General features: G+C 52.2%; 1 protein-coding gene across 2 annotated transcripts in view; it reads left to right on the top strand.

Moving 5' to 3' along the window:
* The first annotated feature begins 1325 nt into the window (after positions 1-1325).
* The window catches only part of Kiaa1755 (KIAA1755 ortholog), a 34672-nt gene continuing 11927 nt past the window's right edge, over positions 1326-24070 (top strand). Inside the window, exons 1-8 of one of the 2 annotated variants that reach the window (XM_031372578.1) lie at positions 1326-1481; positions 10188-10385; positions 13098-14457; positions 14876-15058; positions 17440-17563; positions 19238-19331; positions 21039-21122; positions 22610-22726. In XM_031372578.1, coding sequence (XP_031228438.1) covers positions 1479-1481; positions 10188-10385; positions 13098-14457; positions 14876-15058; positions 17440-17563; positions 19238-19331; positions 21039-21122; positions 22610-22726 — 2163 coding nt within the window. In that variant the 5' untranslated portion in view covers positions 1326-1478. Of the gene's footprint in view, positions 1482-10184; positions 10386-13097; positions 14458-14875; positions 15059-17439; positions 17564-19237; positions 19332-21038; positions 21123-22609; positions 22727-24070 lie in introns of both variants that reach the window. The other variant, XM_031372577.1, reaches the window with a different exon arrangement.

The raw sequence follows: 24070 nt of genomic DNA, 5'->3' as shown, positions 1-24070 counted from the left end.
AGGTGGATTTCTTGAGTTTGAGGCTAGCCTGGTCTACAGAGTGAGTTGCAGGACAGCCAGGGCTACACAGAGAAACCCTGTCTTGAAAAACCAAAAGAAAGAAAGAAAGAAAACAAACCAAACAAACAAACAAAACAAAACAAAACAAAACCCCAGAGGCTCAAGGGGCAGGAAAGGATTTGGGATGGCTCTTAACTCAGGTTCTTGTGAAGAGACTAGATAATCAGTGGTGAGCGAGGCAAGGGAAGCCTTTACCACCATGCTGTGCTTTCAGTCTCCACTTACTTGTCAGAATCTTTTTAAGCCATCACCCTGGAGCCCTCACAGGTGCTATTCTCACTGCCTAGAACTCCATTTCCTGCTGCCCCTCTCCGTTCACTCAGTTCTCAACATTCTTTTTTTTAAAAAAAAGGCATTTTCTCCTGCGTGTGTATCTGTGTACCATGTGTGTTCCTGGTGCCCTCTGAGGCCAAAAGAGGGCGTTAGATCCCCTTAGTAGGTGTTTGTGAGTGGCCATATGGGCACTGGGAACCGAACCTGGGTCCTCTAGAAGAGCGGCCAAATCTCTCCAACTCCCTCTAGGGAGTTCCTGATCAACTCCATTCCTTCTCAGCAGTTAGTTTTTCTGTCCCTCTAGTTCTTGTTCCCGTTTCCGGCAGATGACAACCCCACCCCCTTCCACTGTCCCCAGACAGGGAGTCTCTGTGTTCTGGTTCAGCACAGTATTTGATAATAAATGGATCAACTCCAGAGTCATCCAACAGGAAACCTGTTACCGAACTCCTTAGGTGGGGGCTTCCAAATAGCCCGCCTCTCCTTCCATGACTGGTTCCAGAGCTAGGGTGTCCACAGGCATGGTGGCTGTCTGGAGCACGCTGCCTCACAGCAATGTGGGTGTCTGTCAATGGCTGCTTCAAGTTCTTGAAAGTTGTGTGTGTGTGTTACCCACCACCCCAAGCCTAGTTCCAGAAAGGGGTGCTATCCTCACCAGCATTTCCTCCACCACCTCCCCATTTTACAGGTGAGAAAACTGAGGCTTAGGAGACAAAATGACTTGCAGATAGGGACAAGGAGCCAGCGGTCCTGGGTGGAGACCGCTGGAGGGAGCGCTGGGCAGCGCCAGACACCCCTAGACGGTTCCGGTGGCCTCGGCAGGGGGTGTGGGGTGGGCTGAACCTCGGGTTCCTGTCACCCGCAGCGGCCGCGGCTGCAGGGCGGGCGCAGGGCAAGGCGTCGCACAAAAGGCCGCTGTCCTGCCGCCGCCCCGCCCCCCACGGGGTGGCCCGCCTCTTCCCCCCCCTCCCTTTCGCTTCCTCAGTCTGAGTCCCCTCTCCCTCTTCCCTGTCCGGGTCTGGCTGCCCCTCGGGATGAGGCCGGGTTGGAAGGTCCCCGCTCGCCCTTCGCACTCTCTCCAGAGCTAGGAGAGCGAGAGCTTCGCGGGACAGAGACTGTCAACGCAGGGACAGAGGAGCATCACCATGGTAACGCCCTCCTGGGCCTGGACCACCTCACTCTGCTGGATTTTCTCCAGCACGGTCTGGGGGGGGGGCGGGGGTGTGGGGTGTGGGTGTATGTGTGTGGGTGCACCTAGAGACCCTCGGTTCCTGGTCTGGGTCGTTGCTTCACTGCGTGCGCAACTCCCGCAGGACTGGGACAAGAGTGGGGCTCAGATCCACCCCTGTGCCGCGCGTCCTGCTAGGGCCTCAGGATGCACGCTTTCATCTCGCTCCAAACCAGTATGCAAATCTGAACTGGAGTTCTGGACCTTGAGCCCTGCAGAAAACTTGGGATGTTTTTAGCGCTTTCAACTTTATGCAGATTGACAGTGCTGGGTCCTGTAGGGGGTCTGGAATGAGACAGGAATCAAAGCCCCCCAACCCCAGGACAGCTTAGTAGTTCTGGGAAAGGGCGGACCCTGAGGGCAGGAGAGTGGGTTCGAGGGAATTACTCACCAAATCTTCGGTCTCTTTGCTATTTTAGACACGAGTGTTTGGCAAATTAACTTTGCACACGTTGGAGCACGGGGTCCTCCCATGGGGCTGAGGTGTAGAGGCATCTGGGGAGAAGGCTGAGGGGGTACCTCTCAGTACCTCTGTGCCCGGGTTTCTTAGGCCGCACCCTGGGAAGGGGGCCTCTAGGAGAGTTGTGTGTGCCTTTGGGTCAGTGTCTGGGAAGAAAGAATCAAAGAGAAGTCTTAGCTCGGCTCCAGACAGGTTTAGGATTGGGGAGGATTCTCTGGAGCAATTTTGGAAATCTCCTGGGATTTGGACAGAGAGGGGGTGGGAGGGGGTGGGAGGTAGGCACAGACAGGCCAGGGCATTCACCCCTTGACTCTGATTCGCTGGCTTGGGTGGGCTTCCCTTCCTGTGCAGGTCCACACCCAGAATTCTACAGAGAGGTGCATTCACACCGTGCATGCACACACCAGTCTCTGAACTACAATGAATACAAGCACACAGGCCTCATGTACCTGCTTGCTCGTGCTGAAAAATGAACAGACACCTCTGCACACAGACAGACTCCCAAAGTCAGACACCAGAGGCATGGTACACACCGCTTTTGGAACATAAAAGCACATCCTGAGTGGGATGGCCTAAGGCAGTGATTGTCTGCCTCTCTCTATAGCAAGCCCAGTGTTGGGCTCTCTGTGAGTGGGAGACACACGACTCCCACCAACTCTAACTGCAGACGTGTAGCCCCTTATCCCACAGATGAGAACCTGAAGCCAAGGAGCCTCCATGGCTGGCAATGTCACCCTTCTAGAAGTACGAAGTGGAACTGCTGGAATTCTCACCCTGCAAAGCCACCTTGGTGCCACAGCTCATCTATTTGTTAAAGCTCTGGGTTTGGTGGAGTCAGTTTATTCATTTTTCTTAAAAACAAACAAACAAACAAACCCACAGACTCTCAGGTCAAAGGTCAGACCCTGGGGTGCTCCTCAGAACAGCTGTAAGTAACAGCCATAAGTGATAGCTATAATGGAGAAAGTATTTCCTGGGGGGCAGGATGGCCATGCTTTTATCTCTGTCTTTATTTGCATATGTGCATGCACATATGTGTGCATTCGTGTGTGCATGTGTATGTGTGTGTGCATGTGTATGCATGTGTGCATGCATGCATGCGTGTGTGTGTGTGTGGTGTCTTGTGATGTGGTGTGAGGGAATGTCAGTGGTTGTATATGTATACGTGTTAGGTGTGTATGACATGGCACATGCATGTATATGTGTGCCTGCATCACACACAAGCCAGAGGAGGCTCTTTATCTTCTGTCTACCTCCTTAGAGCCAGGCTCTCTCCCTGAACCTGATTCTTGCATTTTATTGGCTAGGCTGGAAAAGTCCCAGGGATCCTCTCATGTCTGTCAGGCTTAGTGCTAGGGGGATAGGCATGTATGCGACTACATCCCATCCAGGTTATTATGTGGGATCTTCACCACTGTTTTCTCTTCTCCAGTCTTAACTTTGTGCCCTGAATACTTGGACCTGGTTTCAGAATCCCTCCTGCCCCAGGACCTTTGCATGTGCTGTCTTTGCTGGGAAATTCCTATACTATCCATCCAAACCAAACCACTGTGGTCTATCCGCTCACGGTCCACTCACTGCAGCTTGTCACTCTAGCGTGCCTTTGTGGTATGCATGTGGAGGTTAGAGGACAACTTTTGGGAGTGGGTTCTCTCCTGTGGTGGGATCAAATTGATCACCAGGCTTAGAAGCAAGCACCTTAACTTGCTGAGCCATTTGGCTGGCCACTGGAGGAGATCTGGTACTGTGATTTTTAAAAAACCTATGGTTTCATGCATGCTAAACAATTGCTCTACCACTGAGCCACACCCCAGCTCTCTTTTTTACTTGATTTTGAGACAGGATCCCACTAAGCTGTCTGGGCCAGCCTTCAACCTGCAACTCTTTCTCATATTTAGAGTAAGTGGGCGAGTCTAGCAGGAGTCTATATTTGTTGTCTGTGAGCACAGGCACCATGGAAACCTGAGGAGAGATGTCCCTCTGGCAGGACTCTGAAGGGGAGGGGGGGTCGGTACTTACCTTGTACAGAGATGGGTACAGTGTGAGCAGAGACAGCGGGTGCCCAGGATGGGATGTCATAGGCTAAACGAGGAAGCGCTTAGAGGGAATTGTCATAGAAGTGATTGAAATGGCACAAACATACGACAATAAATAAAGCAAATTTACACTGAAGATGAATAGGAAGAGAAGTCAAACATTGAATAATCAAGAATAAATATTAAGCAAATAACTAACCCAAGTATGTGAGCGTGGCAAGAAAACCTTGCACATGGGGCAGGCGGATGACAGGGGGCGGGGGGAGCCCCTCCTAGAGTTGAGTCTGTTTAGGAAACAGGGAAGATCGGATGGGAGACCTCAGTACTAGGCTGACAAGCAACAGGGGGCTACCTGATGTTACTGACAGCCACAACTCTCTGTGTCTGAAAGTCTTCAGAGAGCCTCAGACGATGTTCCTGTCCACTGACCCAGAGGAGGATGCGAGCCTCTGTTTATTAACCTGTAAAATGGGGAGAAGATACCCAGCCCACAGAATTGTCAGGATAATCATGTAAAACCATACATGGAGTGGACCTAGCTCGGGCCTCACTCAGAAGGCTTGCTTGCCTGATCAGAGGCAGCCCTACGGAGCAACTTTGTCATCTTGTAGCTTGAGCGAGAAGTTTTACCCCAGGCCAGAGGCACAGGAGAACAGAGACAAGGACAAACATGAGACTAGGGAGGGCTCATAGAAGCAGAAACAACCCCCTGGATGCCTCATGGCTGAGCTAAACTTGAACACAGCTCTTTTGACACCCACTCCTGTCCTGTTTGACTGCATCTGGGCTGTACTTCAGTTTTGAAAGTTTGTTTATAAAGAGCTGATTTGAAAGCTGGTTTATAAAGAACTGGATTCTCACTCCAACCCCCATCCACCCACACAGAGACAAAAAGCGCAAGCAATTTGAGTTGGATGTGATTAGGCAGTTGGGGAGCTGACTTTGGAACCTCAGCCTAGACAAGTTCAAGAGGCCAGTCCCAGGAAGCTCGAAGCCTGACACCTGCTGGGCAGCAGCTGGCTCACCGATCTGCTTGCTTTGGCCCACCTTCAAACACTGGGAGGTTTACTGAATACTCCATAGGTCAGGCAGGGCAGGCTGCAGTGTCCCAGGCCTAGTGCTCCTCTGAGATGGGTGGTTGGGGGTCCTCAGCAAGGGTCCGTGGTATGCTTTCTCACATTTATCTGCTTCCGTTTCTCACCGGCAAGCCGCCTCATTAGACCATTCCCGGGCAGGAGCAGGGACATGGGCTGAGGTCAGACCATTGAGACTTTCTCAGCAACTAAAGATTTGTCCATTTAGAAACCACATCCTAACCCCACACCTTCCGGAACAAAATTATACGGACAATTCTAGAAAGGCCCTTGAATGGATATGCCTAGTGCTTTAACAAAAACAAATAGGATACGTTTATTAATTCGAGAATCTCGAGCAAGTATACAATGTATTTTAATCATACTCACTTCTCCTCAACACTTCCCAGACCCTCTCTCCAGTCCCCCTCCTTCCCAAATCCTGTTTTGTTTTGTTTTGTGGTTGTTGTTGTGTTGTTTTGTTTTTATAGCCAGTGGAGTTCAATTTGTGCTGCCTATACACTCACGGATGTTGGGGTCATCCTCTGGAGATTGGTCAATCTACTTAGGGCTACCCCCCCATCAAAGAAAATGGACTCTATCTCCTGCAGAAGGTCTCCACTGTTTGTAGCTCCGCCTCAGCAGGGGAAGAAAGGCCGCGGGCCTCTCCCCACCTCAGGCTGGAATTCGGACTGGCTTGTTCTTGTGCAGCCCTTGTGCAGGTAACCCCAGATGCTGTGAGCTCATGAGTGCCTGGTTCTGTCATGTCCAGGAGACACTGTTCTCCCCAGCAGTTCTTGGGGACCCTCCTCTGAAACTTGTCTAGGCTGGGATTTAAAAGCCAGCTGGGCATCTCCAAGCTCTAGGTCTTAAAACCTTTCTTCCTCATCTTCCATGATGGTCTGAGCAGTCGACATGACGTGTATCATATGGTATGATACAGATGCTCATTTGTGGCTGAGCATGCCACAGACACTTGTTGTCTGCATATCTACCAGTTGTGAGCTTCTGTCTTAACCATAGTCAACTACAGAACGAAAACTCTCGGGGGAGTCTGAGCCCTCCAGAGGCTCCTATTTATAAGTGTATTTATTTATTGCCGGGGGCCAAAGTCACCTGGCATGCCGTAGTAGTCAGTGTCTCACCTTTCCTAGGTTTTTGTTTTCTTCTTTGTTTGTGGTGGGGGATGGAACCCAAGTCTGTGCACTTTAGGCAAGTGCTTCCCCAACGACAAGCTTCGTGTTAGCTTTCCCACTGAGTGGAGGCAGTGCTCTAGGACCCTGCCCACACTAGCCCTTCCCATGAGGGTTGGGGAGGAGGAGGAGGAGGAGGAGGAGGAGGAGGAGGAGGAGGAGGAGGAAGCAACCACACCAAGTGAGACTAGAATCTTGGCTCTGCGGAGTAAGTGGAAAGATCTGGACCTATACGGCAGTCCAACCCACATCTCAGAAGGCCCAGTTAAGAACATCTGGCGAGGCCATTTAAAAAAGGAGCCAGCCTTAAAAGCACACGATCATACTTTTATGTTTTCCCCATGGTTATAAAAGCTACACTCACTGGTTCCAGAATGTTTGGAAAATGTAGCAAGCTCAGAAGAAAATTAAAAGGCTGCCTCGTGAGGCCCCTGCCCGTCACTGCCCTCAGGGTAACGTTGCTTAATGCCCACTTGGGTTTTGTCTGGACCTACTCACATTCTGTGGATTACTCTGTATGGAAAATTTTCTTTGAAAACATTATACTAGAAGCTTAGTTGTAGAGGTGGGGATAAGATGGCTAGGAGTGAGCCTCTGTGTGGGGTGATGGAACTCTCATACACTGAGCTGGATAGTGTTTGTCAGGAGGGATACGCAGGTAAACGTGTATCTGACCGTACACCTTGCATTTGCAGATTCTGCTTGTTTTATTGAACGTTTAGGAGGACAACAGACCAGGCTCACTGCTAAGCTGCTGAGATAGACGTGTGGAGGCCAGAGCAGTGGTAGATACCTGCAGTCCCAGCACTCAGGAGGCAGAGGTAGAAAGTAAGGGCCAGCCTGGGCTACAGAGTGAGTTCAAGGTTAACCTAAGCTTCTGTTAAGAACCTATTGGAAAAAGACTGAGGACTGGAGGCGTGACTCGGTGGGACACAATCAGGGATGGGAGGGCCTGCGGTGATAGCTGTGCCTCTCATGCACAGACCCTGGGTTCCAGCTCAGCACTTCAAAAAGAAAAGTAGGGCTCCATTTCGTAAGTCCGTCTCTGGCTGGGGTGCTGAGCTCTTTCTCTGGCCCCAGTTGCAAACGGGGTCCTGTCTCCATCCTTTTCGGCACCCATTCACGCCTGGCTCCTGCAAGGAACAACTGACTCCTGGGCTGGGCTGGGCTGCCCTCCCTGGGAAGGAGTGGAAACACATCTATCAAGTTTCACAGAGATCATTTAGAGTCTGGCAGTAACACTTAGACTCCTGTGGTCCCAGGCTGGCCTGCCCAGTTCATTTGTGATGGCGAGGGGCCAGCATTCCTTCCTCCAGTCTCTGGGGCCTTCTCACCATGTTCTTCCTGAATTCTTGGACAGTTCTGAGACCCGGGAGACCCTGACTGGTAGATAGTGAGCCGCCTGTCCGCTTGTCACAATTTCCCACTCTCCAGCCACCTCTAAAGTTGGCTAAAGCACGTGGCAAATGCAAGCAGGCCGGTATAAGCCAAGGTCAGCTCAGTGGACAGACCTGGCTTCTCCTCTGTGGTTTCTTTAGGCTGCTAGAATCCTGGGCAGACTGTCCTGAAAGGAGTGACCCCCAGACGGAGCAGGCAGCCAGAGGCAGGGCAAGAAAGCCAGTTGTCTTCAGCACCGAGGGTCTGGGTCGGGCTGCACTGTCTCTTTTGTTCTCACTAAGACCCTGGGCGAGGTTGGCACTGATCTTTGCTTGCAAAATGGGATTCATGCCCCAGGTTAGCAGTGGCATCATTGTATGTGACACCAAGCAAGAGACTGTGAGTGTAGGGCTGGTCTACAGCAAGTGCCTGGAGACGGATTCTCTCTCTCTCTCTCTCTCTCTCTCTCTCTCTCTCTCTCTCCTTTCCTTTTGAGATAGGAACATAATTATGTACCTTTCTGCACAGTGGGTAGATGTCAAAAAGAAAACCAAACAAACAAAAATAACTTTTAACAGTACAAATGCTGAAGGTCATGTGTAATTACATTTCCAAAACTGAAACAGACAATTGGGCTGCAGATGAGGTCTAGAGAGGGCAGGTCCCTAATCGAGATCACAAGAGGAGGTAGAAGCCAGGTGTGCCAGTGTGCCAGCATAGACAGGGTGGAGTGGGGCACACAGCATGAAGGGATGCAGGCCCAGGGACTTACTGGGTTTACTTGAATGACACTTATGATCTCTTTCTCTCTCTGTCCCCAGGTTGGTGGGTGTCTTAGTCACTTTTCTATTGCTGTAAAGACACCATGACAAAGGCAACTTAACTTATTAGAAGAAAGAGTTTATCTGGGAACTCACAGTTCCAGAGGATTAGAGTCTATAACCATCGTGGCCAGTAGCAAGGCACAAGACAGGCTTGGTGCTGTGGTACACAGTAGCTGAGGGCTCAGTCTTACCTACAAGGGCAAGACAAAGAATGCCAAGTAGAAATGGCTTGAGCTGTTGAAACCTCAACCCCCACCCCCAATAGCACACCTCCTCCAACAGGCCACACCCCACCCCTCCAACAGGCCACACCCCCTCCAACAAGGCCATACCTTCTCCAACAAGGCTAAGCCCACTCCTTCAAGGCCACACCTTCTAACTCCTCTCAAACAGTTCTACCAACTGGTGACCAAAGTATTCAAACATACGAGCCTGTGGGACCATTCTCACTCAGACCATGGCAGTGGTCAGACCATGGCAGTGGGGAAGCAGGTGGGTGGGGCTGGAACAGTAGTGAGGCCTACAGGCCTGGCAAACCCCTTCCCATTCTATTGTACTAAGGATCCCCCCTGCCCCTGCTCTGGGAACTTCCCCAACATGGTGACCCACCCTCCTTCAGAGTACATCTGTGGGTATTCGTTTTCTCATTCATTCACTTATTCTGCCAAAATGATGGGGTGGGGTGGCCTGCTCTGTGTGGGCCTCAGATGGGAAGGACCGGTTGCCTCTCTCTTTGCCTTCGGAATCTGACTGAGAGTGGACAGTGCCTTCTCCTCCCGCCTCAGAGTCTTGGCTTTATTGCCTTCAGTCCCTCTTTGCCTGTATTCAAAGGCTGTGGAGATTTGGATTCGGGTACCTTTGGGTACGGCCCTGCCTGACCCATTTGCCCTCTGGGGACCAGAAGTCAGTGTGGGAACTTTTCTGATAAGATACCAGAGGAGGGGTGCATCTGACCACATTGGGAGGAAGCAGGTACAAAGTCTGAGTACCTTCCAGAACAGGCAAAGGCTGGCCTGAGTCCAGAAGTTAAATTAAGAGGCCATTGCCAAGTGAAGTGAGAAAGAGGCAGGCGGGTGTTTAGGAGGAAGGGACGGCCCTGGCAGAGGTGGGAGGTGAGCTAGAGACGCCTCTTGTCATGGTGGAGGAACTGACAGAAGCAGCAGGGCTGGGGAAGGCTGGTGTCGTGCACCACAGTTAGACCTAAGTTGCTGGATGCCTGGTATGTTAGGGTAAAGTTTGCTCTGGGGTCCTTGAGGAAGATGGCTGAAGTCCAGAGGACTAAAGGCTGGTGAGGCAGAGAGGGAGAGTGCATGAAATTGGTCATAAAGCTTGACAGGGGAGGAGTCATAGGTGGGTGAGCTAGAGAGGGAGAGGCCATTGAGTGTGATATGGCTGAGAGCCATTGATGTGGATGCCAAGAAGGAAGCTGCAGAGGGCATGTCACCATGGGGATCCAGCTGGGCTGTGGGGCCATCGCTGGGCCGAGGCAGGGAGGTGTGGGATTGGAAAGTTCCTGAGTTAGGCTGGTGTGTAGTAAGGGGCTAGCTCTGACCATGAGAGTCAGCAGGGGCTCACTCACAGGGGTCTGAAGATCACAGGAGTGGTCACTGCTCCTGCCCACATTGTCACTGTAACTGTTCTCCCTCCCTGTTGTCCCCAGCAGGACCCTTCCACCCTTGACATGGCCATCCAGCATGCCCTGGCAGGGCTCTACCCGCCTTTTGAAGCCACTGCCCCCACTGTCCTGGGTCAAGTGTTCCGGCTCCTGGACTCTGACTTCCGGGGAGATGGGCTGAGCTTCCTCTTGGATTTCCTCATCCCTGCCAAGCGTCTGTGTGAGCAAGTGCGGGAAGCAGCCTGCGTAAGTTGGGGAGGGCCTGGGCTGTGGTAACAAGCTCCCTTAGGAGGCCCGAGGGCTGGAATTGAGGAGAGAAGGAGATGGGTAAGGTGTATCTTCCCAACAAGAAACATGGTGGCTGTGGGGAGAGTTCCCAAGAACCACTGCTTATCAGAAGGGAAAGGCCACCTGTCAGTAGAGAGAATAGGCTACTTGACTCATGGCCCTCTGACACCCAAGGGCCAATGGCATTTACATTCCATCAACAGGGGGCAATCGAGTATCTATGGACCTTGCCTGGTCTTGAGGGGCCTACCTGGGTGCTGGCACCATGAGTAGTATCAGCTGGCTCTGGCCTGGTGAGGTGGCTTCCACAGAGAGGCAACAGAGAATGTTCCAGAGCTTGCCCAAAGACACTGTCACTTTTAGCCCTGAAAACCTCTTGAGATTTCAGGATGGTGACTCTTGGAGCAAAGTGGAGAATGAAGTGTTTTAGGCAGTAATGGAAAACAACTTAGTCCCAACTCAGGCCATGAGCTGACCCCAGTCAACCCACTTGAAGATTACATTCTAGCCGGGCAGTGGTGGCGCACGCCTTTAATCCCAGCACTTGGGAGGCAGAGGAAGGTGGATTTCTGAGTTCGAGGTCAGCCTGGTCTACAGAGTGAGTTCCAGGACAGCCAGGGCTACCCAGAAAAACCCTGTCTCGGGGGGAAAAAATGAAGATACATTCTGTTGCTTCCTGCCTCTGCTTCTTTGAACCACAGCAGTTGTAAAGAGAAAAGACCCAGGAAGTATCTTTATTGGCCAGACTGTGGTCATGTGTCCATGGCTGGACCAATCACTGTTGACCAGAGGAACTGGGTATTAAGATTGACCAGACCCCTGAGTCATGTGTGTGCTCTCTTTCTGTCTCTGACTCCCTCTGTCTCTATCTGTCTCTGTCTGTCTCTCTGCCTGTCCTTTTATCTGTCTGTCTCTATCTCTCTGTCTGTCTCTCTATGTCTCCGTCTCTCTCTCCCTCTCTCTCCTGTTTTAGCACAATAGTGAGGCAATCATAAAGGAAGTCAAACTTCTGATTCCCCCTGCCCTCGTCCCTCATAAGTTTGGCAATGACCCTTGAGCAATCGTTAGTTCCTCTGAGCCCACTGTCACGCCCCAACAAGAGCCACAATGCCAACTCTAGGAGCCACAGCATCTAGTAGGAAACTCCCCCATGCAACTGCCCCCGAATGGGAATAGTAGAATGCAGTGTCTCCCAGAAGCCTTTGCCTATGGCCTCTCCATGACCCCCTGACCCCCTGACCTTGTTGCATGAAGAACCTCGTCCTGATCAGCCACCAACTGTCACTTTGTTTGACTGACCAAACCACAAGTGAAGGCATGGAGACATAACACAGTTGGTAGAGGGCTTGCCTAACATACGTCAAAGCCCCGGGTTTGCATTCATCCACATTACATGGCATGGTGATGTGTGCCCGGGATGCCAGCCAGCACTCAGCAAGTGGATGCAGGAGAATCAGAAGTTCAAGGTCATCTTCAGCTACAGTGGGAGATCTAAGCCAGCCCAAGCTACATGAGACCCTGTCTTAGAAGCAAAAATAAGTCAAAAACATGCTTTCCCTGTCCTTTCCTTTCTCAGTGGCAAACTCACAGCCGTTCTCTGCCTTAAACACATCACCTCAGAATAGACAGGAGCAAAAATGGGTGCATGGTAGGTCCTTTGAGGTCAGGTTCTCTGCTTCAAACCAAGACTCAATCACTAAGAACATGGGGGGTTCACGTTGCCTCTTTGAAGCTCTGCACCACTGCCCCTGGGGAAAGAGAGAGAGATTACAATGGCAGAGTGTTAACCTAGCAATGGTCGTTTTAAGGTGACAGTCTGGCAAGGCAGCGGTAGGGTCAAGTTTCCCGACTTCTCATTCAGTGCTGTCTCTGTCATTTTAACTACTTGGCTTAAAAACCAGAGACTGGAGCTGGCAACAGGACGACTCACTAGTCAAAGGCTCTTGCCACCCAAATTCGGTGACTCAAAGTCGATGCCTGGAACCCACCACACAAACATGAAAGGAGAGAACCCAGGCCTCAGACTTATTCTGTGACCTCCACATGGATGTTGCTTCGATCATGTACACACTTGCATGCACACAAGCAGGTATTTTCAGAAGGGAGTGAGTCCGTGTTCCTCGAACCTCCCTAAGCATCCTGTTGGCTTTTCTGCCTCCGTACTCGATTTATCTCATGCCAGCCCAGATGTACCGGTGTGTTTTAGTCAACTCCAATTTGCAGATAGAGAGACCAAATCTCAGAGCAGCTCAGTATATAACAGGTATAAACAACCCGTTTAGACCTCAGACCCATGCCTTCCTGGCTTTGAGAGGAGGGAGGGTCCAGCTGGGTTGGGAGAAGTTTGGGACAGATGGGGAGGAGAGGGTCACAAGCCAAACAGGGTTACCATGGAAGACACCTGCTGATTAGCACTTGGAGCACTGGCCTTCCCTTCAGGCCAGGAGGCTAGCAAGCATCTTCAAGGTCAGCACCAAGGGTAGAATCCTGCAAGTGACCTCTCACACTCTGAGAGCAAAGGCCTCTTTGGTGCCTGGTTCTGGGCATATCTCTTGCCTTTGCCTGGTCCCTGGCTATTTGAGGTCCCATGTGGGAGAGGAGAGGACATTGACCCAAGCCAAGGTCCCCAGGAGCCTGTTTCTCTGATGTTCCTTCCCCCTCTCTCTGCAGGCCCTCTATACCCACTGCCTTTTCCTGCATGAGGGCTGGCCGTTGTGTCTGCGGGATGAGGTCGTCGTACACCTGGCGCCACTCAACCCACTCCTGCTACGTCAGGGTGATTTCTACCTTCAAGTAGAGTCCTGGGAAGAGCAATCTGTCCATATGACACTCAAGTGTCTCTCCTCAGACCTCCGTGAGGTGGACAAGAAGCCGATTCCTGAGTCCTCCTACTCTCTCATTTTCACACCAGAGTGGCTGGAGGCCATCAACAATGACTTTGAGGGACGTCCCTTACACAACTGTCTCGTGGCTTCAGGGAATGGGATCACACCTGTGCCTTGGACCAGGATTACCAGTCCAGAGTTTGTAGATGACAGACCCCCAGTCGTGAAGGTCCCCTCCTCAGACGGGGACTCCTGTCCACTAGAGGGCCTCCATCTGAGCAGCCCCCAGGAGCCACACCAGGCTAACGACTTGAGCAGCAAGGGGTCTGCAGCCCAGAGCTGGGATAAGGATGAAGGGAAGTTGTCTGGGGACAAGTATCCAGGCCTCATCAAGGTGGAACCAGCAAGGCCAGGGCAGATGGCCTTCAGGACAGACAGTGAGGCTAGCCAGAGCCTGGAGGGGGACTATGTGGCTCTCCTGGGCCTTCCCCAAGAGTATAGAGGGGCATCTCCAGACAGCGAGGTAGTGACATTCAGTGTGGACACTCAAAACTCAGAGGAGACAAGATGCACGACTAAGGGGGCACCTCTGCTTGGAAGGGCCCTGCTTGGAAGGGCTCTGCCTCTCTCGGGGCCTGCTGGGGCACTTCCCATGGGAAGATGGGCGTGCGCAAAGCCAGCAGGCTCAGGGGAGAAGCCCTGTAGCAGGGGCTCAAGGAGAAAGGCCAGGCATAAAGCATCTGGCCATACCGCAGTACCACAGCCACATCAGCCCCATACTAGTGTCCCAGAAGAGCTGCTGGACTGTACGTCTGGCCTGGTGGAGGAAGACACTGAAGAACCAGCAACCCCCTACATGCAAAAGCCTTTGGGAATGCCGCAAGCCATGGTTCAGCTCAGGCCCGGGGCAACACAAGCATTCTCCCCACTCCTGTGTTCAGCTGGCCCTGCAGCCCCAGCGTCTGAGACTAAGACAGAGGAGACCATACTCGGACATGGTAGCGCTTCCAAGCCTGAGGACTGCCTCAATAAGAACACCTCCTTCTCTAGGTCTCCAGCTCCTGGATTCCAGTTCTCTTTCTTGAAAGAACAGAGGGTACCACTTGTGACCCCCGAGAAGGCCTTACTCCAGCATACCAGGCCTTGGAAGGCCCCGTGCCCCCTCAACTCTCTGCAGCTGTGTGGAGCCAAGGCTCCAGGCAGAGGTAAGAGCTCACATTCAGCAGGATAAGGGCCAGGCCTATCCTGGTGCAGATGCCTCAGGCTGTGAGGTGCAGGGGCCACACTGCTGCCCCAGTCTCAGTGGGCTAAAGACATCTCACTAGTGTTGAGCTGAGCAACACTATTGGGCTGTTTGGGTTCACATTCCAGCTTTGGGTCATGCTGTGTGACCTTGGCCAGATGTTTAGCATCTCTGAATTCAGGCCTCTTTCCCAGCTGGGGACTTACATCACAGAGATGCTCTGATGGTTCAAAGATGTGCCAGAAAGAAAGGACTTAGCATCACTGGCAGAGAGCAGATCATGCTATAAGCTGTATCATCATTTGGGTGGGAGAGAAAACTCTGTCCCTCGAAAAGTCTGTCTCCTGTATAACACCTCCTGCTTTGTCATTCTTCCCCAGATGGAACAACTCTCCCCACAAGATCTGGCTCAGGCATCCTGTCTGGGCAGCCGCCTGGCTTCCGGAGAGATTCTGCAGGTCCCCCAGGAGGGGGACATCGCCTGAAGGAGTGTTCTAGGCCTAAGCCCAGGATCGAGACCCTGGGGGTCAAGCTTCTCCACTCCAGGATAGCCTGCCTGCCAGGTCCCAGGGTGGAGAGGGGAGTGGAGGGAGCAGAGCATTCCCAGACACTGGCAGGGAAAGCGGGGGAAGGCCCAGGAGGCTGCAAAGTTCCCAGCCAAAGGATTGGGTTTGAGGAAAGCAGTCTCTAGGTATCCATTCGCCGGTCTGTTCAGTTGTCCATCTACCCAAGCATCTATCCATCCATCCATCTAGACTTCGGTGAGCCAGCCAAGGGCGAGCCCGAGACAAACATTCTTAGAAAGGCTCCCACGAGAAAGGGACAGAACGAAGCAAGAAGAGATGAAGAAGGCTATGGCCAGGCTCTGGGGAGGCTCTGAGGGATGGATTGATTATATCACCTCATTGGCTAAGGCATAGAGTCAGTATTTAGCGTCTAGGTCTGTTAGACATTAACTGCAGGCCGATCCTGAGTCTGTCAGTCATTAACTGCAGGCTGATCCTGGAATGGGATGCCGGCTGAGCCAATGAGCTAATACATTTAAGGGCAAGTCTTCAGGGAAGGAGGCATCTATGAGGCTCTGGTATTTGTCCTTCCAGCCTTGGGGAGCACGCCTGCTTAGGGGCTTTGGAGCAGTTAGGGACAGCTTCCATGCTGCAGGTCTCAAATTCCCGATTTGTAGCTATTCTATCACTGTTTCCTGAGACCTAGACTCAGCGCTGTTAGGAAAGGAGTCCAATGTGATCCCTGCACCCACAAAACCTTTATTCTGGTGTTAGAGAAAACTCAACAGGTCGTTGCAATCCAACATAAAGGAAATCTCCAGGAACTGGGAAAACACAGATAGTATATCTGGCCCCATGGGAGAGGCCAGGAAGGTTTCTAGAAGAAGTTTAGCAGTGACGGGAGTTAGCCATGTAAATGTTGGGAACGGTGTTTCTGAAACAGGAGACAGCACTTGTAAAAACAGCACTTGTCAGGAGCAGCAAAGGCCTCCTTTTGGAAACTAACTGTCTTGTCGTCTCGCTACTCCTAGACGTCCATATCTCCCAGGCCCATCTACCCACAGATCCCAGAGGGGCCATATGCTGGTGTCCCAGTCATTTGTTGACACTTTATTGAATTTTTCAGTGGCTGTAAGAGCCTCCTGCATTCCCACCTGCTGTTCCTATTCCTGTGCGACACTGATCACCCAGCATTGTCCTAGCAGAAAGGTTTTTGGGGGGCTAGAGGTTGTATTTCTGGCACCGCCCACCAGGCAAGGGCAGTGTTCTGGGCACAGAGGTCTCCTTGGCCAGTGAGAAGCAAATCAGGTGGACAGTGATGCTTCCCGTGTGGGGCACTGCCTATTGCCCTGCTCCTGTCTGGGGAGCATTTGCTGGGTGGGCAGAGCCAGGCACCAGTCACATGATTGCCACGTCCCAGGACATCCAGCCTCTGGCCCTTTGCTACTCAAACTTGTGCAGGGGCTGACTCCATTTGTATATCGTGGGAACTAGGAAGAGGAGGCAGGCAGGGCTGCTGGAGCCATCTGTACTCTGCAAGCTCTCCTGTTTACAGGGCTAGAGCTGTGTGGCTCTAACCTCAATGCCCTGGCCAACACCTCAGGCCTCCATGCTCTGATGCTGTCCTGAGCCAATCCCAGAAGGCAGTGGAGTTGTAGGGGCAGCTAACTGCAAGATCCCTGGGGCCGGGGCCAGAGTTCTAGAAGGTGAGGAATATAGAAATGGTGCCTTGGCTGGACTGGGGGACAGAGAGGATCTCGGGAACTGGAGATAGGAGGGTGGGGCACACTAGACAGGCAGGACAGGATGAAGGAAGGCCCTGCCAGCCATGCTGATTTCTGAGAGGATGGTGAGACACATGGCTCCCATCTCTAGAACAGGAAATGGCCTGTCAGCTAGAGTACCGAGCTATGAGCTGTGTAAGATGGGGACAAAGATGGTGCCCAGTCACCACAGCTGCATCCACTGATCCTGGCTCAGTGTCAAATACTCTCAGGAACTGGCTCACTTAATCCCCAAAGAAACCTCATCTGCCCAGAACTGAATCTGTCTCATCAGATAGATGAAACTAAAGCTCAGAGATGCCCAGACCAACCCAGGAACACACAGCAAATGAAGATATGAACTAGTCTCTGTGACCCAGAGCTCACTACCCCAGCTTTGCTTCCTGGGGTGCATGTATTATACAGAGGCAGCCCCAAGGAGCTCTAGGAGTGAGTGGCCCTCTGTGCTAAAGAAGAATCCAGGGACTTTTCTCAGGAAGGGGCTTTGAAGGTGGGTCTCTGGAGGATGAATAGGAGTTTGGAGGTCTCAAAAGGAAGAGAAAAAAGGACCTTCCAGGTGGAAACAGTGTAGACAAAGGCCTGAAGAGTCATGGAGGAGGCTCCCATGGAGGGCTCTCCAGAATTGTCATTGCTTGTGTGTCTTCTCTTCTTCAGGTGGTAGGGACAAGATGGGGCGGCCTCTGCTTCTGGTGTCAACTGCGGAGGAAGCCTGGGAGGCACCATGGTGTACAGCCTTGGAGGTCACGAAGTTGCTCTCCTACTTATACAGTGTTCCTAGGTAAGAGGACACTCTTGTACCTTGACTGTGTCCACCCTCACCCCTCCACCAGGTGTAATGGAGAGGCCCCAGGTCCTTCCTTCCATCCACCGTATGATCAAAGAGCCAGCCACAGGCTATGTGCGGGGGTGGTAGATAGGCTCTGTCCCTGCAGCCACAGCCTTCCTGGGCTGGTGTGAGACAGGGAGCATTCCACAGCCACACAGCAGGAACCCACGGTTCTGACTGGATGGTGCTCTGGAGTCACAGATGAGCTGTTGAACAGAACTCTCGGCCTGTCCCCAGAACTGAGGGGTCAGCAGGCCTGAGAATCTGCCTTTTTAGTAAGGTTCCTACTGAAAATGATGTGGCTGGACATGTCTTTGAGAAGCACTGTTATGGGTACAAAAAAGCCAGGGAGGTTGATTTCAGTTGGGAAGCCAGGGTGGAAAATGGCCGCCATCTCTGCAGAATTGGCCCTGTGGCAGACAGAACCCTGGAACGTCTCCCTCATCCACTTTGCTCTGCGGCCTGTGGCACTGACTTTCCCCCTTTGTGGCACACCCTGGCCCCCCAATAACCAGGGAGCCTGGGTAGGGTCACAAGCAACTGGCGTGAGCGGAGTACATGATGTCAACTTCTCTTGAAGTATACTGCTTGGCTGCTCTGTGTCTCGGTTTCCCAGCTTGGGGGTGGTCAGAGCAAGCGCAAATGCCTCTCTTGCCCTGGGGGTGGTCAGAGCAAGCACGTATGCCCCTCTTGCCCAGGGCAGGAACTGGGTGTATTACACTAGTGATCCCACTGATGCTCACACAGTCTTGTTCGTGATGGGGACACAAAACAATGTGTCCAGGTGACCAGGTACCCATGGGGGCCGCACATGCTGTGCCCATAAACTGGTGGTTTAAAGTGTGAAGGCAGTTGGAGGTGTCTTCCAGACCCCCTTGACCAGGATATTGGAACACACAGCCCACCAGACCCCCTCTGCATCCCCTCCCACCTGCTGCTCAAAGTCTGAGGGCCCTGGATTAGGGTCAGGGAAAGACTCCTGTTTGATTTAGGCCTATAATTGGGCCAGCCTGGGACTTGAGAAGCAGCCACTGTCCTCCCTGCCCACTCTGGTGACAACAGCAAGGGGTGTCGCAGGTGCAGGTGGCTAAGTCTAAATTCAGGACAGCCTCTGGTTGTCTGCCTTAAGGCCTCGAATTCCTCACTCAGTTCCCTGCAACACTGCATGAGTTATAGTAATTATACACAAAGTAGGGGGTTTCCTTATGGCTTTGTCTCACTCAGCCGGCTACTCTTCTTGTTCAATTCTGGCTTGCTTGTCCCCCACCTCCCAATTCCCCCCCCCGCCCCACTTCAAAGAGCTCCTTAAAGGAGAAAATAGATTGTTCTGAATACATTTAGTTAATTTGTCTCATCTCATTGGGAAAGGTAGGTCACATGACCCCCATCTAGCCCAGTCACTGGCCGGGGAAGTTGGGTTACTAGAGCAGCCTCTATAGATGAGAAGCCACTCGTGGGAGCTGGTAAGTTCTGCACAATCTGGGGCCCTGCCTACATAAAGAAACCGGTGGGGGTTGGAACTCTGGGAATGGAACGCAGTCAGGTTCACACACAGCCTCTGAGCCTCGTCCCTCCCACCAGGTCGTCCTTGCCCTGCAGGACCTGATCTCTGTTTTCTACCCTCAGGCTGGAAGATAAAGCCAAGGGGCTACTGGTGGTGATTGATGCCAGGAAAGGGACCCAGACACCTGGTCTGGTCAGCGCCCTGCAGAGCATACAGGTGGGTGCCAGGTAGAACACCTTAGTCTAGCTGGCCTTGGGTGTCCTTAGGGGACTGTGACATGCCCTGAACCTGGTGGGCTTGTGGTTGGCATCACAAAGCCCAGGCAGAGTCTTTCAGTGGCAATAAAAAAGCCCTACAGCCAGGCTACTAAACACAGGGTGCTGGCTGGTTCAAAATAGCAATAAAGAGGTTAAAAGTGGCAGCTGAGAGTCCCGGGAAGCAAGCTGATAAATGGAATGGCTCCCTTCAGAAAATGCAGTATATTAGGCTGAAAGGGGCTCGGGGTTATGGAGAGAGATGGGGCAAGATGGGAAAGACAGACAGGGACCTTAAAGAGAAAGAGGGCTTCCTGTAAAAGCCAGAGAGGAGCTTCATTAAGAGTGAGGATGAGGGCTGATGAGATGGCTCAGCGGGGAAGAGCACCGACTGCTCTTCGAAAGGTCATGAGTTCAAATCCCAGCAACCACATGGTGACTCACAACCACCTGTAATGAGATCTGATGCCCTCTTCTGGTGTGTCTGAAGACAGCTACAGTGTACTTACATATAATAAATAAATAAATCTTTAAAAAAAAAAAAAGAGTGAGGATGAAGCCCGGCAGTGGTAGTACACACCTTTCATCCCAGCACTTGGGAGGCAGAGGCAGATGGATTTCTGAGTTCGAGGCCAGCCTGGTCTACAGAGTGAGTTCCAGGACAGCCAGGGATACACAGAGAAACCCTGTCTTGAAAAAAAAATGAGAATGAGAGAGAGAGAGAGAGAGAGAGAGAGAGAGAGAGAGAGAGAGAGAGAGAACTACCATGAGAGGGATGGGGTGGGCAGAGGAGTCTCTTCAGAGAAGTCCCTAGAACAAATCCCTCTAGTAATCCCAGGAACAAGAGAAGCATCAGACCTTTGTAAGTTTGAGGAGCTGGTGGGAAGTTTTGCATCCTGTGATTTAGCTCAGTGTATGACAGAGAGCAAATGAAAACCAAGTCTCAGGCTGCTTCTTAACTCTCTGTCCCACAAAGCTGCAGGGAGCTCTGGCCTGGTCTCTTCTGGCTGTGGGATCGGACCTCTCAGGGGCGTCCTCTGCCTTAGAAGGAAGGGCAGGCCCGCGTTCTAACAGCCAAGAGTCGGATCTAGCGTGGGTAGGGCCCCATCCAAGGGCTCAGAGAGTTCCACCAACCCTTTCTGTGCAGTTCCTCCTGGAAGGGTGCCATTTTCTCAAGACTCCACTAGGTGGCAGCATGGCTCCCAGTAGCTTGTAAGACACAGCCATTTGATTCCAACAGGACACTGTTAAGAGAAATCCCAGCAAAAGTTTCTTAGTGTATCATTAGTCCCGATTAGCTCAGAAGTCCACATCGACCAAGCCCCGTGTTCTTCGGGAATACAGGTCTCTGATTGGTTTAGCCTTAGGTAGCATAAATCCTGTGATGGAGAAGAATCTTGACTAGCAGTATGGACAACTGGGCAGGTGAGGCTCTGATGTACTTGGCCGTCGGATCTCTTGTCATAGTTGAGGAAACTGAGGCCTCAAGGAAGTCTTACGGTACAACTTGGGCTTGATTTCTCTCGAGGCTCGAGGCTCACTCCAAACATGCCACACAAGCCCCCACCTGGGGACCACGCCAAGCCTCTGCATGTCCCCTGGGGAGAAGGAGGATGTAACAAGAGGGAAGGGGAAACAGAGTGGTCCTGAAGAGGCTCTCTCTTCACAGGCTCTGGCTCTGACCTCCATCAGTAAAGTGCTCCTCCTCGGGGAGAAGGCGTCTGTCCTCCAGCTGCCTGTACTATCTGTCCAGGTGAGAAGAGCCCTGGGCAGCCGGGGCAGGGGACGGGCTTGAGTCGAGCCAGGCAAAGGGATAAAGAAGTGGATGGTCCATCACTGCTTTGAAAGCATCTACCCTAGCCTAAGAATTGCCAGGGATGCCATCCCCCTTCCCCTCTACAGGAGACATTGTCACATGACCTCTCTGGAATCCCAGCTGTTCCTAGTGGTCACTCCCACAGGACTAAGATGTACACAGGGTAGAGATCAACTTGCAAGACTCCATCTAGGCAGTCCCTCTCCTTTATAGATATATAGGTATAAGACCACCAATCAGCCTGATGCAGAACGGGAGTCTCCTATGCTCTGGGACCTCCTCTCCCTGCATTTCTCCCCAAGGGCCAGCCTGTCCTGGGTTAGTTGGTTCAGACGTTAAGATTAAGCAGACTTAAGGGCTGTGAGAGAGCACCCTGCCCCACAAGGGTGGGTGTGGGAACCTACTCTGCCTGCGGCAGGAAGCGATTCTGGAGGCCTCCTTCCTCTGGGTTAGAAAACAGGCATGGGGACCAGCGAGATGGCTCAATGGGTAAAGCAAGGCCCTTGTGGTCAAGCCTGACCACCTGAGTTCAACACATGGGATCTATGGTGGAAGGAGAGAACCACCTCCTGAGAGTTGTCCTCTGACCTCCGCATGTGCTCTGGGACAATTGTGTGCACACACAATAAAACGGCATTGATTAAAACAGGAAAGAGACACGGGAGAGCTGAGCACTGCCTCTCAAGCTTGAATCTGACTCCAGCATCCAGACTGGGTGCCTTGAAAATAACTCTTAAATCCAAGGGCCAGCCTGTTCTGGGCTAGTATGTGGGTGCTGTGGTGGTCACGTCTCTTGGGGGATCTTACCCAGGTATAGGCTCTGATTCAGGAGTTCCTGTGGGGGCTGGGATCCTGCAATTCTTTGCTCAGAGGGGATAATGGGGCTGCTGACTGTGAATGGTCCCTGGAATATCTGAGATAGCTGATGAGTCCATCCCTGCACAGTCTGCCCCACCCAAAGCCTACATATTGGGAGCTGTTCCAGCTCAAATATGAAACCTTGCTGCCTGGCAATGCCTTCTCTGCGTCTCAAGGGACACTGTTATGATTTGGTAACCATCAGTCCCTAGGAGGGAACAACACTGTTATGGGTCATTTGAGAGCAGTGTGAGAACTACATACATTTCATCCCTGGGACAGCAGTGTTGAGAAAGAGTTCTGGATGAATGGGTGCTGCAGTTGATTGGTGATGTCTGCCTGGAAACAGACTTGGGAGTAGCAGTACATGTGTGTGTGACTCGAATGTGCCATTACAGAGTCAGGGACAAATGATTTACCAAAACTTCCAGAGAAGACTCACTGCTCAGAACACCATTCTGGACCTTCTCAGTGGGAGATATGGAGCCTGCGCAGAGATCTAAGCAGGACCTCCTACATCTCTGGGGAGAGTCCTCTGTTCCCCCTGACTCTCCTTTTCTCTACAGGTGGAGGTACTGACCTCACTGAAGGCCCTCAGAAACCACATGGACCCTAGCCAGCTGCCGGAGGCTCTGGAGGGCCCCTTTCCGTACCAGCACAGCGCGTGGGTGCAGTTCTTCCAGGTGTCTACCCTTCTCCTCTCCCCTTCCCCGACCTGCCCCATGGGTCCCTCAACCCTGCCAAAAAAAAAAAAACAGAGTTCAAGAACAGACAGTCATTCAACAAACATTTACCATGAAGGTACAGAGTAGCCCCAGTAAGGCATTAGGCCAGCTTGCTGGGATCCAGTCCTGCTCTGCTCTGTGAATTGCCCACCTTCTCTGGGCTGTGCTTTCCTCACTAGCAAAGTGGGGGAGGAATGGGGAGGGTAATGAGGTTGCCTTTCCATGGGATTTGTTTATGAGGACTGAATTAATGTGAGTGACGAGCGTGGAAGGGTATCTGGACCCTTGTAAGGCTTCGGCTGTTGTCAGCTGAAAGCGGATTGATGGGCGTGGCTCCGTGGAGCCGCAGACACGCCACACATGGTGGGTTAGTATGCACTGCAGCCTACAGGGCAGGGAGGAAACTGCTCCTGGCTCCTTGCCCTCCTCCCACAGGTTTGCTGAGGCCGCAGCCTGTGGAATACTCTATCTCGAAGGCCCACCCCACAGCCCCTCCACCCACGGCCTAGTCTGAACTTCTCAGCCAGGGTCTACGGTTCCCTTTCGCACTGCGGCATGGTCAGCAATCTCCTGCATCTCCCCACAGATTATAACGGCCTTTTAGCCGGGGTTGGGGGCAAAGTCACCCCTTCCCGTCTCCTCAGTCTGACAGGTGGCTAACTGTTTATCTGCTGTTTGTGCAGACAATCTTGTTTGAATTGTTTTGTTTGCTTTTTCTTGTCAGTGGCCCTGGGATGTGAACACAGGTGGGCCCTGAGTGTGAGCAGGGGTTGAAGGGAATGTTGTGCTCTGAGCTTCCAGGCCCCGCCCCTGTTTGTCTGATAGACACATAGCTCAAGCCATGGAGTCATATGTTCTTGACTTTGTAGTCCAATTGGCCTTGAACTCAAGAGCCTCCTCCCTCCTGAGTCCCAAGGATTGGGGTAACATGCCTGCACCCTCATGTCCTGCTGAGTATGGCATAACTGTGGATTCAGCCATCATTGGGATGAAAGTGTTTAGCTGGGCACAGTGGTGCATAGGCTTGCCATCTATCCCTGCACCTGAGACACAAGGACAAAGAGTTAAAGGTCATCCTCAGCTACATGAGACCCCGTTACAAGAAACTAAACAAACAAACCCAGAGAAAGCAGCCAGTGAGTTAGTCCAGCAGGTAAAAGTGCTTATCATGTAAGCCTGGTGACCCGAGTTCCATCCGTGGTATCCGCGCAAAGGTGGAAGGAGAGAACCAACTCTATGAAACATCCCCTGAACACCACACACACACACACATACACACACACACACACACACACACACGCA

The sequence above is a fragment of the Mastomys coucha genome, unplaced genomic scaffold (assembly GCF_008632895.1).
Source record: "Mastomys coucha isolate ucsf_1 unplaced genomic scaffold, UCSF_Mcou_1 pScaffold15, whole genome shotgun sequence".
NCBI lineage: Eukaryota > Metazoa > Chordata > Mammalia > Rodentia > Muridae > Mastomys > Mastomys coucha.
The sequence above is the reverse complement of the archived record's forward strand: the minus strand, read 5'-3'. Positions and strand labels throughout refer to the sequence as shown.